Consider the following 18657-nt stretch of genomic DNA (forward strand, 5'->3'; position numbering starts at 1 on the left):
AACCCTTTTTTTTTTTTTTTTTTTGTATGAACCTCTCTAATTTTCCTTTGGGTTTCCTTGGTACATCTGGCCTGCTCAACATGTAGTGGATTCAGGCGCACAGTTCACATGCTTCTGTTTGATTGTTTACAACCTCCTGCTTGATCATTTCATGTGGTACTGTGTAGCTACTGTGGAGTGAGAAATGCTGACTAGTAATTTCCTGGTTATCCTTTCTGGACCATTTCTTAGTTTAGTCATGCAACTTAGCCTTAGTGCTTAGTTAATAAAGGGGGGAATTTTTGCGTTTCAAGATAAATCTCTCATTTACCTCACTAGTATCTTCTGAATATCTTCCAGGGACCTTTGAAGTCAGTGCCTTCAGTGAATTTTAATTCCTGAATTTGGTACTCACAAGCACTAACTCTTCCACAGAGTCATACTCTGTATTAGTGATCCTATTTGTTAGTCTTCCTGCACTATAGTGCAGTGTAGTGCATAAAATACCCTTAGTGCTGCTAGAAATAAAATATGTTGTTGTCCATTATTTTTGTTATATAGCTTAACCTGTGGTAGTGGTTATAGTTTAAATTTTGCCCTGTGTGCACCAGAGAATAAAATGTTCTGAACTGCCTTTTCTGTTTATGATTGCCTAGTAAAGTAAATAAATTGTCTAAACAGCATTGATAAAGGCATGTTGAAGCTTATAATAAATAATGCATTTAATGCATATTATTTATTATCCTGAATGAATGGTGTTGAACATAAGACCACCAGTTACATTTTTGAAAAGTGTATTTCTACTGTGAAACTTTTGGTGCAAACCTTACTCAAAAAAAGTGTTTTAAGAGGTTCTGATTAAGTTAATGAAACCTTTAATACTGTGCATATAATTACCAGACTGTATCCTTGTGAGGATGCCTAGCTAGACTTTAAGAATAGTTGTCTTCATCACAGATACCTCTGATTAACATTTTACTTAATAAGAAGCTATTGAATCTGGCTTCCAGATGCATTAATCTGGAATATCATCATCCTGATGTTAACTCTTATTATTAACAGTTAATATGTTATATTCCTGGTAAATGTTATAAATGGCAATGTCCTATGAACTATATATAATTGATTAGAGTTCATATATGTAGTGAGCAGGAGAGTTGAAGCAAAGTACTGTAAGATACATCAGTTTCAAGTTAACACGGGGTTATGGTGTTCTCATTTCTTTGCAGCATTCGGCAGTGTTTCATTAATGATGATTAGGAGGCTGTGTACGAAAGCATTAAGAGAAGGATGCTGTCTGTCTACTTCTTGTCAGGTCATATACTTAGCTGAAGCCAGAGGTAACAGATTAATGATTAAATTTGTTAAAGCAGGAGAATAAGTTTTATTTTTTCAGAGGCATTTGGGGGAAAAAAAACATCACCAACTAGAAATTGAAGAGTAGACTAAATTTTGCTTTTGGAAATAACTATCTTGCTATCAATAAATAATGACTACAAATAGGTTAAGTAATGCCTGAGGAAGTTAGTCACTTGGGTAAAGACTGTCCATCTTTACTTATCATATGAACTTGCTTTCTATGTTCAGCTTAGTTATTTCCTTTAGTAATGCTAATAACATTTTATGATTTGTGATAACAATTTATTATTTAAATTCTTAAGTATGCTGCATTTGGGCAGATTTACATTACTAGAAGACAGTTAAACAAAAGGTGTTGTCATACTGTGGAGATAACAGTCCTGTGATCTCTTTAATAACCTCGAGATGTCAGCACCTTTTTATGATATCTTGTTTAAACGGCAGAATTTCAGGAGCACTGCACTCTGCAACAGTTGTAGCTGTATCATCTCACTTAAATGACCTTAGGTTGTAACTTCAGTCATGAAAAACAGGAATATGTATGAATGCAGGTATATTTTCATGGAGGGACTTCATATGCCTTTGTTTTGCACAGGATGGAGGCCAGCCTGATGTCTCAGCAAGGTCATGTCTCTTTCATTTGCCCTGGAAGCAGAGCGAGCATAGATGCTGTACTACCATATAAGAGGGTGATGCAGAGTGGCCTTTCTCATGGGAACATAGCTCTGTTCCCTTCCAGCTGCATTGGGACAGAGTTGCCCTCTCCATCCTTAAAGTCATGGGCTGGCAGTTTTACTAAGCCACACAAGCTTATGATTTTGTTGATTGTATTTGGTATCAAAATACAAGAAGTCAGTCAGCTGCACACCTGTTGGAGCCAAATGTGATGCTATGCTTCTAATGGTACAGCATCCCAGCTCTGCTTGGTGTTACCCTTACTGCTGAGACTGAGTGCCTGGCAGATGTGGTCTCTTCAGTTGTCGGAAGTGCAGCCGGTTAGCTGTCAAAGTACAAAAGTCAAGGTCTGTGAATCTGTGTATTTTTGTTGAAAGCCATCAAAGAAAATGTTCGAGATACGTGTTTTACATTTTTACATACTTTACATTCTTCAGAAGCATGCATGTTAGCCAGTTAATGTGGAATGTTAAAGAGCCAATGCAAAATTCATGTGTATTTTTAAAAATACACTTGGCAAAAAACCTCCATGTAACTGTCACGCATTGCTCCCATGTTTGCTGTTTTACCAAAGACGGCTACCATGACATTTGTCTCAAAATGGAATCTTCCCAAGCCTGTATCAGCTTGCTCCTTTTCTTAGTTTATTCAGTGATGTTTTCTTTTCTAGTACCCTTTCAAATTTCTGAATTTTATAGTAGGTATTTTTATAGTGGCATTATAGTGGTGATGCCATAAGCACTAGAAAGTAGCACTACTGAAAGAATTCAGGAGTAAACATGTGAAGAAAATTCTGTGCAGATACCGCAGAGAAAGTGAAATAAAATGACTGGTAAATAAGGATGTGAATGAAACTAGAAGCTGACTGAAATACTGAAGTTGAAAGCTTTCCCCTATACTCACAATCCTTAAAACGTTGTTCTAAAAGTTGTTGATACTTCTCAAATTTTTGCCAAGTCTTCTCCAATCGCATGTATTTTAGATAAATCTTTTTATTAAAAGGAGCTGTCATTACTTCTTTTTTTTAAACAGGATTTCTACAGAGTATGACTTGGTTTTCCTCTCAAGCACTTGGTAAATGAGAGTTGATACCAGTCAAATGAATCGTTAAATATGCAAATATTTTAGTAGCTGGAAGGCCTTGGAAGTTGATCAGGAAGTTGCAGCTAATGGATTTCACTAGTATGTGACAAAAGGCTGATTACAGTGGGAGGAGGCTAGGGGAAGCAGCATAGTGCATTAGCTGTTAACAGATCAACTCATTCATGTAGAAGATTTAAAGTGCATCATTATTTCTACCTGGTTATTTACCTCATGGTTTCCCTTCTCTTCAGTCATTGCAAAGACAAAATTCTCTGATCTGATCCAAACCCTTTACAATTAACCAGAACTTTTTGATGACTGCTGTAGAAGATTTGCTTAATCATTTTATTCCTTTTTCAAATTCACTTTGTATGGCTTTGTTATTTAAATTGGATACAGAGAATAACAGGGGTCCTCCCTCTTCCTGACACACACACAAAATATTGTAAATTTGTCTAGGTAGAAGACTCTAAAATATGTAATGTTTTTGTGGAGGATTTTCCTTTCTACTTTGTTTTGCTCTTGAAATTTTCATCTACAATGCTAGGAGAGCCTTTTAAGTACACGTCCCGTTTCTACACAGCAGAAGCTAACCACACATCTTAATAGGATCATAGAACCAAGATACCTGGAGTATCCGGTCCCTACTCACCCAGTCTGCCTCTTTTCCATGCCGTGCAATTCACTGCAAAACTGAACATGATCCAACTTAAAAGTAAGGATTTTGTCTCTCCCTCCACTCTTGCAATGCTAGAAACTTGTGTCTCTGAGCAGAGACCTATTTTCCAGTAAGTGTGACAGGTGTTTTACCCATTTGTCTTTGTTGCCAATGTTATACACCTGAATAGCACTTCTCTGAAATTTGTCACCCTGGCTTGGACATACTCTACAATCCTATTCTCTTTCCCAGTCTTCAGTCAGGTAGGCTAAACAAGCCATGCATTTCTAATCTTTAAAACATAAATACCAAAAAAATAAACCCCCTTATTCTGATGTGTTTTGTGCACCTGTTCCAGCTTTAATTCCTTCTTCAGCCCTGGTAATAAGAATCATGCCCAGCTGTACAGTGTTCTTCGCAGCAAAGGTTTATCCAGGCCTTGTGCAATGTCACAAGCATCCCCTACATTGATTGACTGATTTCTTCTGGTATATCACAGCTGCCTTTTTCATGAATACATGATATTTGTGGTTCTTAATTATGCTGTATTTACCAATCTTTTGCTTTCTAGTTAGTCACCCCCTTGTTTACAGCAGCATTTCTGAATACTAGTCCTTAGGTCTCAGCTCTCCAACGGTATTAGTCATCTAACTCCCATTTAGGTGCCTTTGGGTTGTACACTTGATCTCATTTCTTTACATTAGCCCTCAAAATCATTGTACTGTGGTAAGGAGTAGTCCTGGTATATTACAGATTAAGAATACCTATGGTTATTTTTACAGCTTTATAAGAGGCTTTAAAATCAACAGGTCTGTTTGGATTGTCTTGGTAATTAATGTGGCATAGAGGAACCCCAAATGGGATTAGGCATCTGTGATCATTTTAACAAGGGAACCCCAAAATATACAGTCTCCTTGTCCAAGACAGGGGTGAAAAAAAAAAAAAAAAGTTGACAGATTGTCAGCTTTTCTTTTTCCATACTTCTGATTATGAAACTTGGAATTTTATTTTTTTTAAAAAACAAAACTGGAGGGTATATGTAGACAGAGCTAGTTTTTTATGTTTGTGCCAGATCAATTCCCATGGCCACAGAAGCATATAGAATATGCAAGAATTTGCAAAATATACCATAAAACCAGAACATCTCTGTGTTTTAACAAAACTAGAGTTGTATGTCTGCCTTTAATTTTTAAGAATAACAATGAAAGATCTATTTGTTAAAATATGTGACTGCCAAACTGTTGAACATGTTCTCTGTCATACCTTTAGTCCCTTTCTCTGGGGCAAGAGACAACTTGCAGTTTTTGATGGGCAGGATGAAAAGCTTTATTTTAAAATTTGAATGCATTCTATAGAAGCTCAGTTCTCAGCGACAGGCCTCCCCTTCCCTTTCATGCTGCCCATTAGAGGTGGACAATTTCAGTACCAGTGACTCTTGGTCAGTCACTGGGAGCTGGCATTTTTTACACACCTCCTCTGCCTTACTTATTGAGATACCTAAACACTCAGCATGTGAATGCCTTTAAAGCAGTGGAGTAGGAAGAACATCCCAGTGGCCTGCCAGCTCTGTTTAGACTGCTGTGGAATGTTACATAGGAATGACCATTTCATCTCTTTCGACCTTCTACCTGAAATCTGGAGCCAGGAACCGTGGAGCTCGTAAGCACCTGTCAGTGCCGTTCCTGTGGAGCAGCATGGACACTTCCTACTTTGCAGAGAGCCTGAACATCATTTCAGTTACTGCCCATGGCAATGTATTCACTGCAGAGCATTTCCATTTGCCGAGTGGGTTACTGAGGGTGATGTGCACACTTTTCTGCTCTAACATAGCATACCGCAGTGAATGGGTCATAATAAGAGTTCTGGAAAGAGCCAAAGCAAGGGAAAGCTTAGTTCAGCTGGTCACTCTTGTTTGTTGTCCTTCATTACTGAACTGGATTCTATCCACATCTTTTCTAAAAGTGCATCACCTTCCATGTCCTGTCTGTAACGGAGCTGTCATCCACACCATGACATAAAGGGATTAACACATAGGGTGGTCCAAACAGACCTTCAAGGCAGCTGAATCTGGCCTGGACAAGACTAACCAGAAGCAGTGACAATACAGCACTGAACACAAAATTTAAAAAGATGGGTATCAGAGTAACATGACCTGAAGGTGAAAAAGAAAAGCTTAAATTAAACATTTGGCATGAGAGAGCAGGCAGTAACCCTCCCCCTCAGTGCTTCCTTGTTTTCACCCATGCTTCTCTTCCTTGTCTGTGTTCAACAAATGGTGAGACTGAAGCTGATGGTGCATGAAGAGCACAAAGACATGACATGTTAATTGCAGACCACTGGAAAAGTAAGGCCCCAAAGGGCAGCTGCCTCCAAAGTGGACTCAATATGCGCAGCACATGTGGCACAGGATTATAATTTGGTGTGGCTGGTGGGAGGTTATGTTTCTTCTGAGTCACTGGCAGTTGTAGATGTGAGAACACCTGCCATGATACCTGCCTGGTTGGCCAGAAAGGTAAGACTGGAGCATCTGCCTTGTGGAGGCAGTCTCGGCTGGGAAGTGGAATTGTCTTGTGTTTATGCAAGGAAGGTTTCTTGTGGTTGGTTGGGTTTTGCTCTTTGTTTTTACCACAAGTTAAATATAGCCTATCAAATAAGGATAAGCCAATGTTTCTACCACAGACTCATCAAGAAACCCGGTAAATAATTTGCCAGGAGTTTTTTAAAACAAGCAGTCTCTTGAGAAGAGAGGTCTTGAACTAAATTAGCAAGAATATTGCAGTGTGCTGGTTTTGGCTGGAGTAAAGTTGTCTTCATGGTAACTAGGATAGGGCTGTGTTATGGATTTGTGCTGGAAACAGTGTTGATAATACGGGTGTTTTAGTTACTGCTGAGCAGCGCTGACACAGAGCTAATGGCTTTGCTGCCTCTCACCCCACCACATCAGTGAGTGGCCAGGGCAGGGGCACAGAATTTGGGAAGAGGATGCAGTTGGGACAGCTGACCCCAACTAACCAAAGAGATATTCCATCCCAGATGGCATCATTCTCAGCATACAAAGCTGTGGAAGAAGAAGGAAGGGGAGATGTTTGGGGTGATGGCATTTGTCTTCCCAAGTTACTGTTATGTGTGAGGGAGCCCTGCAGTCCTGGCGATGGCAGAGCACCTGCCTGCCCATGAGAAGTGGGGCATGAATTCCTTGTTTTGCTTTGCTTTCCTTCACAGCTTTTGCTTTACCTATTAAACTGTTTTTACCTCAACCCACAAGTTTTCTCACTTTTATCATTGTGATTCCCTCCCCCGATCCCACCAGCGGGGAGTGAGCGAGCAGCTGTGTGGGGCTTAGTTGCCAGCTGGGGTTAAACCACAACGTGCAGATCAGGTTTGAAGTACTACACAGTGACAGAATTGTTTGGAAAGATTTGCCTGGAATTCTCTTTCATTAGAGCCATATCCAGCAAACACTTGCAGAAGGTGCAGTTCCTGCTCATCTTGAGCTATCTTCAAATCACTCTGATTATTTAAGTGAAAAGTGCCTTTCTGTAAGCAGGAATTGTCAAGGTCTTTCTTTTTTTGAATAGTGGGTCTATTCAAGCAGGCCTGGTTTATTAATAAACCTTTAACTGAAATGCTGCTATCCAGAGTAGCACATAATGATCACTTTACAATATCAAACTTTTCCTTAAAAAATGTTCTAAAATAAGCATAGACAATACGCTGACATGAAAATTTGTGATGTTTTCATTAAATGGTACATTTTATCTTCCATAAGAGATTCTAAGCAGATTATTTTTATAGCTATACATCAGCAGTTTGAATCTGTGATGTTCTTACACCATAGTTCTTATAGTACTTCTGTTAGTTTGCTCTGAAGAAAGGTTAATTTTTAGGCATAGAGATGATTTCAACATGGAGGACAGCCAAATATAATCAGACATTTTAGCATAATGCTAATATTGGTGCAACACAGATCATCTAGGTGGTTTTTTAAAAAAAATTTGTTTCATGACAGCAAATAGAGCACAAAACTTAGCTTGATCCAACTAAAACCTGAGCAACAACATATTTATTTGTTCAGACAGAATATCTGCATTTTTAAATGTGTAGGAAGGTGTGATTAACATTATGTCAAGCTTTTTGTTTCCTGTGTTCCTCAGTTCTCACTTTTCTGTCAGAATGGATTTGATGAACATACCAAGTTCAAAGGAAGTCTGAAACCCAGGCAATGACTGAGAGTCCATGAGACACTTAGGTTTGTGAGCTGGATGAGTTTGCATACTAGAGAGGTTGAGGCAGTCCTGGTCAAGTTATGCATCCGCTAGCTGTGGATCCTCTAGCGTTTATGACTCCTCATGTTTAGCTACTGTATGTCCAGAGTCTGGGTTATTATTTTTTTTTTTTCTTCTGTGTGATTGAGAAGTTCCTGACTTCTCTTTTCTTCAGCCTTCATCTTACCTTATATGTCTTTCTCTGGGAATAGATTTAAGATTAATAGAAGAGTTTATACACATCTAACAGGTAGATTCTGATAAAACTAGTCCACTGAAGTTATGTTCATCATATGCAGAAGGGAAACAAATATTCTCAACTATACAACTGAAGCAGGATCAAAAATAATGTGGTCATAGGATCATGCAGGAGAGGAGTCATATTAGAAGCAAAAAAACATGGCTTTTTTTTACAAGGAGGAGAGGATTTTTTTCTCCTACAAACCAGATGTAGTTAAGAACTCAGTTCCTCTGAGCAAAAGTAGCGTTGCTGAATCATTTATTTATTTATTCATGTTGACATTTTGGACTGATATGTGGATTTCTGTTTTATTTAAAAGGTAGTCAGAGTGAGATGGTTAATTGAAATGTCTGCCTTTAGTGGTCCACATGACAGTGAGATGAGCCTGGATGGGTGGAGTGAAGTTGACAAGGTGAAGAACCATACCCTGATACCCTGGTGTAGAAGATTGTTTTTTAAATAAAATAATTTTACATTTCCTGTGTAAATTGGCTTAGCATCCCAGCACAGTACCTGTAATTCACTTTTTAATTATGTAAAAAACCCCAACCAAACAAAAAATAACAAAAACCTCACATCCAAACCAAAGCATTTCCTGATATGCTTAAGAATCTACAACAGCTTGAAGACACTACATTTAAAGTAATATTTTAAAAAGCTGGCAAGACTGTTGCTGTTTGAATGGCTGGCTTTTTCAGCAGTGTGATATTGTTGAACAGTTTTTCATTACTGACTTAGAAACTGATCACGCATCCACTGAGCATAAAACTTTAAATTAGCGAGAGAAGTCCAATCAGTGTTTTTATAAAAATGCACAAGAGCCACTGCCAAAGTGTCATAGTTTTGTGAAGCTATGCAGAGGGTCCTGTCATGTGGACTGCTTGGTTAGATTCACTCCTGTGTGACCCAGGCATATTTTAAAGTTTAAAAATCTTCACTTTTACTTGAAAAAGCTTCCTTGAATACACAGTAAGTAATGCTTTTAGCTCCTTGGCACGTAGCAAAAAATAAGTCCAAATACAGTTTGAAAAACTATGAACCTTTTAAAATTTCAGAAGCTCCTTACAAGAATTAAAACAACAAGGAGATCATGAGTGGTATGATGGAGTTTTCTGCTCCACTTTCTGCAGGGAATCATGCAGAGAGCCCCATGTCCTTTGGGAATGGAGTAGCTGTACCGCCTGTCTTCAGCTGCTGACATGGGTGATATGAATTTTCCCCTGCAAGCCTTTATTTCTCCCTCTCGACTCCATGGAAAGTTTAGGCTTCTTCATCTCAGTGCTCTCACTTGCACACTACTTGCAGACCAGAAGTCTCAGTGATGACATCATCTTCAGGTCCCCTCCAACCATCTTCTGTGCTCACATTGTTAAAATTGGAGGTGACCGGGGACGAGATGCTGTGATTTATTAAATGGCCAAACTGAGTCTTACCTGATCTCACCAGTTAAGGTAACGCATAGGAAATGGCCATATCCCATATGTTCTGCCCAAAGCTTTCTACCTGGAGTGTGTTCAGAAAAGGACATATGAAAGCAAGTGGTGGAGTATGTTTAAAGAAGGAATAATTTGGTCTGGTCCCACTTTCTTAAACTCTAAACTTAGCAAGCAACACTCAAAGTCCCATGATTTCCTAGTGTCAGAATGTAATTCCATTTTGTGCTGTTTTCTAGTTCTGATGCCATTTGTGTGCACCAAAAGCTGAGCTTGCAAACAGGCAGCCCCGCAGGCATGTTCACCATTTTCCCAAGCAGTGCATATACAAGCGGCATTTACAAAAAGCAGTGCATACGAACATAAACCACTGCATAAGTGGTATAATTGGTGTATTCGCCTCAATTGTTTTCTGTAGGTAAAGGTTGCAGTTGTACAATTCTGAGTAAAGTGAAATCCTTCAATATGTAAAGTTTCTGATTTTTGTGTTCTTTGAATTTCTGAATAATCTGGTTTTATGCCAAACCCATTTTTAGGGCCATATGTTAATTTTTCTAGGCAGAGTTGTAGAAAGTGACTTAGATTGTACGATCACCTTGTTTATCATGCCTGTAGGTAGCTTTGAAAGGAAGATAAGTGTCAAAATTATAATGTCATGTGAATGTAATTTATGAGAATGACGTATGTGAGAATGTTTTAGGAAATCAGCATTGTTTAGATGGAGCTGAAAAGATTCTAAATTCTGTCATGGTTTTGAGGATCTTTAAAGTGAAGTGCAAAATACAAAATAATGTGGATCTGTGAAATCCTCAATGTTATGTCATCCACCCTAATCACGAAGCAAACGGTTGTCTGTGGAAGCTCTGACAATGATATTTCAGCCTTCCTACTATATATTTCTTAATGCGTATTCTGTTGCTCTTAAAGATATGTTAAATTACATCAGACGAAACTTTTCAATGACCTAGCGCATAAAACAAGACAAATCAGAATGTAAAAAATACTGCATATTTTTCTAAGCATTCTGAAATACGTTGCAAAAATCCCATTGACTCTGTGTGTTCAGCTTTTCTACCTGCATCTTTAAAATTAATATTTTTACCATTTACAGTCATAAATAAAGAGAATACCTATTTGAAGACTAATCCTGTCACAGTTTAGTTGTCTGAATTAAAGAATAGTTACATGCTTTTGGTAGATCACTTTTTTTAACATCATTGAAATATAACGTGAATGTCTTCACTATTTTATTATTTTTATTTATTTACTGAAATAACTACACTCTTTTGTTGCTTGGTATTTATATAAATGGTAAGGTTAGTTGAGCTAACTGTTTAGTTAGGAAGATTCACCTCCTGTCTTTTTTGACTATTATCCTACAAGTGCTTATATAATTTACTTGGTATATGTGTGTAGCAGGGTTTCAATTAAATGAATATTGATGGAACTCTTACCTTAGGTTATAAAGTAATCATCCAGAGATTGTTTTAGTTTTGTTCTTGTGGAATACCAAATGCTTTGTTGGGATTTAACAATTAAACATGTACTTGTACTTTCAAGTTTTTATGTGTAAAATAAAATGTATACTAATGTGTGATATCTGTGTATGAAATTTGCAGATACTAAGAAAAAGTGCAATATTAACGGTATGTTTTTATTTTGTAGCTTGGATCATCGTCCTCTGTGCCTTTTACATCTATATTCTCACAGCTGTTTATGACTGTTGTAGTCCCCCTTATTATTGGACAGGTATGTCTTTTAAATATACATTCTTGTTTAAAAAAATAAGATAAAGAGAGCTATCTTAAAGACACACTGGCAACCTGATAAGCTGCCACATAGGAACAGCCTCGGGATAGTGGAGTCTAATATCAGAGAAAAGATGCTACAGTGCTCCCTGGAGCCACATTGATCTTTGTTGAGATTGAGCATCTGTCCCTCACTACCACAAACATACGCTACTGAATATCGAGAAGGGAGTTTGTGAACATAAAGTGGGAAAAATGGCAGCCCAGACTGTGAGAAATTCCAGCCTCATACAAATGAGCTTTGAGAATACTATATAGTCCTTTTGTCACATGCCCTTTGCCTGGATGGTGAAGGAAGTTTTCGCTGTGTAGTATCTACTACTAATTACAGGAATAAAAAATTCTCAACATTAAAAAACGTATGAGGACTAAGCAGTCAGAAGTTAAGAAATAAAATTAAGGCTGCTTGGGCCGTTTTGCATATGCTTTACAATAAGGGATTTAATTGCACAACTGCAAACTACTCTTTCTGCATGACTCTATCATGTGTTACACTGGATGGAGGGTATTCATGGAATGAGCAGCTGTTCAGTATTTCATTTTATACTCATTGTTCATGTTGTAACTCAGGGCCTTCTTTTTCATGGCATATGATAGAAATCTTGGAATGTAAAGATACTATTTGCATTATAAGATTTTCTGTGACACTTGTCTCTGTAGTATCTACTTTTTAACAAATGTTAGGGGGGTTTTTCTTCCACATCATGGTAGGAAGTTGCTATATTAAGACCAAAAGTTGTCAGAAGCGTCCATTATTCTTGGACACCGGAACACCCAAAGCCTATTTCTTACATACTTTTAAGTATTCATTGTTCTCAGGCATTCAGAATCCACAAAGGGAATCAGTGGAATTTGCAGTTCATTCCCAAGGCTACCGTGGCTGATTCTAGCATCCAGTTTAACTCTGGGTTAATCTGTAATGTTACAAATTTTGCCAGCTTAAAGCAGACTTTGAAATGGAAAGCATAGTTAAAATGTAAGCAAATGAAAGTGGAGTCCAGGAGCACCCTGGACAAGGTTATGAATATATGTTATTACCTCGGCTATGTAGAACAGGGAGTCAGTCTTGTATCAGGCTATAATTGCACATTTCAAAATTGGCATGTACTACAACTTAACGTAGTCCTAGTGAAGTTTGTTTCTTATAGGATCAAAAAATGTCATTAAAGTCTAATAAGAAGATGAGCATAAGCGTGACAGTAGCCACCAGCATCAGTACCTACATAACCTGGCTGTAACCATACCATGTGGAAGATGGACATGTCCCTGAAGAGTATGGAATTGCTCATGTGCTTTGAGTTAAATGCCTAATAATCTCCTTATTAATTAGGACCACAAAGGGTTGCTGATGAAGCTGCCTGTGTATCACATTCTTATCTCATCGAAATTAAATTGTCTACACCAAAAGTGGACAAGCAAACTTAAATGATCTAATCCTGAAAAGTCCAAAAACTGGAAGCTATTAGTTGGAAATTTCTAGGAAGCAAATAGCATGGCAGCAGATCTAGCAATAAAGTAACCTATAGTGATGGAGTATCAACAATTTGTACTGCAAAGTAGTAAGTCCAAAGATGATGGTAGATTGCTAGACAAAGTGATTGCAAAACTTCAAGAGGACTTTCATCTATATATATAATGGCATGTTACTTTGGAAAGATATTACAAGAAATTGCTATGTGAGCTAACTGGTGTAGTTGGGGTTTTTTTGGCTGAACCAAATGATAAGGCTAAGTAACATGAATTGAGCATCTGAAATAAGTGCTCTGAATGATCATCAATTCAAAATCAGAATTGTGATGAGACTTAACTGAGAACAGATGTGATATAGGAGCTGTGATAAAGACTGAAAGAAAAAATAGAGAATCTTAAAGCTTGTGTAACTCAATCGCAAATTTATTTAAGAGCTTGGTTTTTATAAGTACACTTCAACAAGAAACAGGATGATTCTTCTTTAAAAATGTTTGAAGCAGTTTCTGGAAATGAATGGTCAACAGAAATAGCTTACATTCCTCTAAGCTAAAGACATTGTTTCTAAAGTTATTGCACTTGGTTATATCTGTTCTGAGGATACAGAAGAGAGGAAATGCTAAGGATAGCTATTGATCAAAAATGTCAAGGGCAATTTACATGGGTTGTCTTAATTAGGTAGAACTGTACAAAGGTAAACCAACCTGTCCAGATAGGAATAGAAGCCATGTTTTAAGGTGAATATCAAAAAATAATGTACAGTATTCAGGGAAAGACAATAAACAAGGAAAGGACACCAAGAGATAACAATGATGGGTCTGCTTGCCCTTCATCTGGAGGAGGCATGGATCTGTTCCAATTAAATGGGAAGTTTTGTATTTAGTTCATAGACCACTACTCACTCGTCACTGAACTGTTGCACAACATGAGGCACAGCAACATAATATTGCTTTGTGAATCACAAGTTGCTCACTCCGGGATTCCAGATGCATTAAGAGATAATGGCCCACAATTCATGAATGACGGTTTCAGCAATTACTTCTAATTTATCATTTCATGCCCACAATGTCAGTTCTGTAGCACGCACAGTCATACCGTTCAGCAGAAAAGTCAGAGGAAGAGCGTCTGGTAAGGTTACCTGGTAGCAGAGAGCTCGATTGGGGAAAAAAAAAGCGATCTTGAAACATGCCTACTTGGAGGATTGCTTCTCTTCAGTCTTCCTAACTCAGCTGTGATCAACAGAGGCTTTATGCTCGATCCACATCACTGTAAAACAGAGAAAGGAAGCATTCTCAAAGGGCTTTATTTTCCTTTTAAAAAATCTCGCCTCTGGGAAAACCCTTGTTGCCTAAACGTTCATTTCCTGAGCAGGCTGCAGAGCTGGCTGTTCGAGAAGCCCCTGGGATATAAGCAAAGCAGATGAGAAGGTGCTTTTAGATTTGTTTTGTTTGGGGTTTTTTGTTTGCTTTATGGCAAAATGTATCGAGAGTTTTGGTTGCTTGGCTGACTTGTCAGAATTTTTAATGATAGCTGGGAGAAAGAAGTCACTATAGTGTAATTGATGCTTATTTTCTACTGTTTCTCAAACAATTTTTCCATGTGGCAAGACTGCTGTTGGCAGGAGTCAAACATGCTTTTCTAGCTGCTGACAATGAAATGTGTAAGGGGCTGTAGGTATAAGCTCTGCTCAGGTGGTGGCTGCTATTTGTTAGGTAAAGAAAGGGCTGTCTGTGAAAGGAGGAGGAGGATACTGTGTTACTGTGTCCTACAGGTAACAGTTACTGGTAGATTGTCTTCAATAAAGAGAATCGCTCTGTTCTTTGTCAGAGATGTGCAGGTTGTCTAAACCTAAAAAAACATTGTGGCCTGCATCCTTTGTGTCTACAGATGTGTTTTGCTAACTGACAGTATGATGTTACTCAAATCAGTACCAGTACTGTAATACTGCATTTATATTTACAGAGAAATGAGTAAGACCTCTCTGACAAGAGGTCTTGAAAAGAGACATAATCTATTGTATTTTACAAAGATCTAATGTTCTATAAGCCTTGAAGATTGGTAGTTTGTAAGAGCTTGTTATTTGTGCACCACTCTTGTATACCTCTAAGGGGAATTTGAGAATACTTGTTATACGATAAACATGGTAATAGATATTTCATGGAAAAGATTTTTGAATTTGCTCTGGCAGTTTGAAGTTCTGATTATTTTTTTTCCTGGATAGCAGAGTTCTGATGAAGGTTGCTGCTCCTGAGCTGTTGTGATTTTGCTAAAATAATTGTTTCCTTTTCTATAGATGTTGGTAATACTTTTAGCCAGCAAAATGTAAGGTTTCGAGAAATGTCTAAGCAGTTTCTTCATGACCAGTTGTGAGATTTGGCTGAAGACTGTTGTTTCTTTGCTTATTTTTTTCTTCTGAAGTGACAGATAACAGGAACAGTGAAAACCACTGCAGTATTTCCTTTCCTCTTTTTGCAGACTTTCTCCATTCTCTACACCTAAGTGCTTATGACAGACTTTTATTTTATGTTTTATATTAAAGAGCGATTTATGATTAAATGTTAATGAAATAGAATTTTCACTGTGCTTTCATTATATTCTACTAGTTTGAACATTTTTCAAAGCAGCACACCAAAACCCACTGTTTTCTATGAATAAATAATAAAAAGCTTGTCTGTACATTATCATTCATGCATTCTCTAGTTGCCCCATTGGTAATTTGTCTGCCAGCGTAAAGTGGGCACTTCACATTAAACAGACCTTAACTAAAACTAAAATTAATGTTATGATTCTAAGTAGTTCTTCTTCCCAAATCTATAAAATGAAGCCAGTTTTACAGAAATCCTCGCTGTATCGAGTCACACAAAAGAACCTCGATGTCCTACAAGTAAATGATTTTAAATGCCTTCTGCATCGTTGCCCAAAATGTTTCAGAGGAACCCTATCAGCATCTGGGAGGTGTGCTTATAAACACAGCTCTAAAAGGGTGCTATGTTGCAATACAAGTTGTCAGTGAAATTGAAACTAAAGCTTAGCAATATATTTATTTTTAAAGAATAAGAAATAGAAAGGTAGGTGGCAGTTGCTGGGGAGTAGAAGGTACTGTTCACCTAAGCCTAATGTTTGTTTATAGTCGGTGGGTGGGAGAAACAATAGTTGAAGAAACTGTTATGAACAGGGAACAGTGTCACATCCTTTCATTCCTGTAACTTAAATCCACACAAAAGTAGCCCTGCTTTCTCTTCAAAGTCCAGGGGAGCTGCAGGGAGGAGGAGTGGTACCCTGGGAGATGAATGCTTCTAGAAGCTTGTTGCAGAAAACTGAGATGGCAGATAAACAGCCTTCAGACCACAGTTCGCTCCCTTCTGACGCTTCACTCCAACAGGGAACACAACCTAGTCTCCACAGAAATACAAAATATGAAGAAAACATGTACTGCTGCTACAGGCTCCCTTTACATTTTTGCCATGTTGCACCTGTTTGTAAGGTTCTAAAGCAGCAGTCATAAATTACCCCAAAATGTGAAAGTTAATTTTGAAAATGGCCTTGTGTGGGTTTTATAAAGCTTGCTTTGAAAGGTGTATATGTGTCAGGAGCTATGTCTTGGGAGTAAACTGACTGACATAATGGAGTAAGATAGCTTTTAGGGGAGTTTGGGAAGCTGTGGAAAGAAAACAAGACACTTGCAAGAAAGATTTTTTTCCCAGATTGCAAAAATGGATTTTTTTTCTTCCATCCCATCCTCAGAAAAGAAATCTTAGATTACACACTCCATAGAATAAGGATAGGTTTGACATTCTTGATGTCCTAGAAGGAATAGAAAGGTAGGTGAACCAGTACAATGTTTGGGACTTCATAGCAGTATACAGGTGAGCATGTGTGCCTTCACACAGGTATGGTCCCTATAAAATTATCAGGGCAGGGTCTGATTGAAGTGATATGAGCTCTGCTTTGGAAGCGGGTCTGTGTGTTTGAACGGCGATGCAGATATTGCAGATATATGCAGATATTACCTTGGATATACGGAGGGTGGCTATGCTATAGAAACCTGTGAAGCACATTCCTTCTTATTTCTGTAATTTCTACAAGGCATAATCCTCCCAGTGTCTGACTCTTTCTACTGGTTTTCACAATCACTATCATTTTAGTTCACTTTTTTCCCCCAATTCTTCCCTCTTTCATGTCTTCTAAGCTTCACTGAAGTAGTTCCCAATATTCCATGCAGTCTTCTTTCTTGGTTTGCCATCACTGCTTGAGAAGAGATATTGAGAAGTATCAAGGCAAATATCTAGCCTGACTGAAAGCTTTTCAAAAGAAAGTTTTGCATTCATTGCAAAAGGTCTGTTACTATAAGTAGTAATAATTTTAGTTAAGAATGAGTTAGGAATCTTACCTTAAAAGACAAAGTAGATAAGGTGACTGCTGCATTTAGTTATAGTGATAATCCAGCATAGTTTCAGCTTCTTTCCTTGTGTGTTTCAACATAAGGAAAAAGTGACTTGTGTTTCTTTGTTGAAATGGTAAAGCCCCAGGTGTTTTTTCCAGCTATTTAGACATACATACTAATACATAATAAACAAGAGGAGCAGAAATGTGTAAAAAAAATTGTGTATTCTGTAAAGATTAAATCAGTCCCAAAGAGTTTATAGAACCAAGAAAAATCTACTTTGAGTAAAGATGTAAATACCAAGAGATGCTCTTATGTGTGTAATGGAAACAGAAAAGGTGACTTCATAACCATTCCACCTGTTGTTTTTTCATTTCATGTTTTTTTTTAAAAAATAAAATTAAGTTGAAGATCTAGATAGTTTTCAAAAGATGTACTATATTACATATGTCAGAAACCATTCCATATACATGGTGGGCAGGAAGCTCCTTGCCCTACAATTAATAATGAACATTAATGAGATACATTGTTTATTACATTTTTTAATCTTGTATGTCCAGCACTTCAGCTGGACTGTTTCCACCTGCCTGATCTATTTTACTGACCAATTTCTCTGGGTATATGGCATGACTGTTATGAAGGTACCATTAGATAAGTGAGTTGTTTTTCTGGAGTATGTTTTCTGCTATTTTTGTGTATGATGAGCATTATTTACTTGCTTTCCTGGAATAGCAGATCATGTTTCTTTGTACAGGGGATGTTAAATGAATTAAGCATATGAGCAGTTAGCCCATTTGCTTAGGGAGGCTGATGTTGAGACCAAGAGGTTATGGCAGGATATGGAGCAGTCTGAAGGAAAAATACTCTGGATGTAACCATTCTGGTAGAAGAACTGCATTGAAAAGGCAACACTACTGTTAATTCATGTGTAATTACATTCCTTCATTGTTAAAAATTAAATCCTGGGCAAGAAGAAAGTTTGAGCCTGTAACTGTGTTTTGAAGCAAATTTGAGCTGATGCCTTTCCAAAAACCTTTGGAGATTGCCAGAATGTAGTCACCAGGAATGTAGTCACCAGTCACCATGCTTGATGGACATGTTCATGTTCTTTTATCATATAACTTTTTGGCATCTTTCATCATGCAGGTTATATTACAAAGTTTTGCTTCTTTTCCTCTCTTCTCTCCACTAAACCACAGTTTGAGGGAAGGATTCACCATGCACTGTTCTTCCATGTGCAACCTCCAGATCAGCCATCAGGAATTCCCTGCTCTTTGAGGCTGGCATTTAAATCTGCACAAAAAT

General features: G+C 37.8%; 1 protein-coding gene across 1 annotated transcript in view; it reads left to right on the forward strand.

Annotated features, from left to right (window-relative positions):
- Positions 1-18657, forward strand: part of SLC10A7 (solute carrier family 10 member 7) — a 158348-nt gene that overhangs the window by 109954 nt on the left and 29737 nt on the right. The window contains exon 8 of the mRNA XM_026867003.1: positions 11359-11442. Within this exon, the coding sequence (XP_026722804.1) occupies positions 11359-11442 (84 nt within the window). The remainder of the gene's footprint in view (positions 1-11358; positions 11443-18657) is intronic.

This window comes from Athene cunicularia, unplaced genomic scaffold (genome assembly GCF_003259725.1).
Source record: "Athene cunicularia isolate RWA unplaced genomic scaffold, athCun1 SCF_1, whole genome shotgun sequence".
Classification (NCBI taxonomy): Eukaryota; Metazoa; Chordata; class Aves; order Strigiformes; family Strigidae; genus Athene; species Athene cunicularia.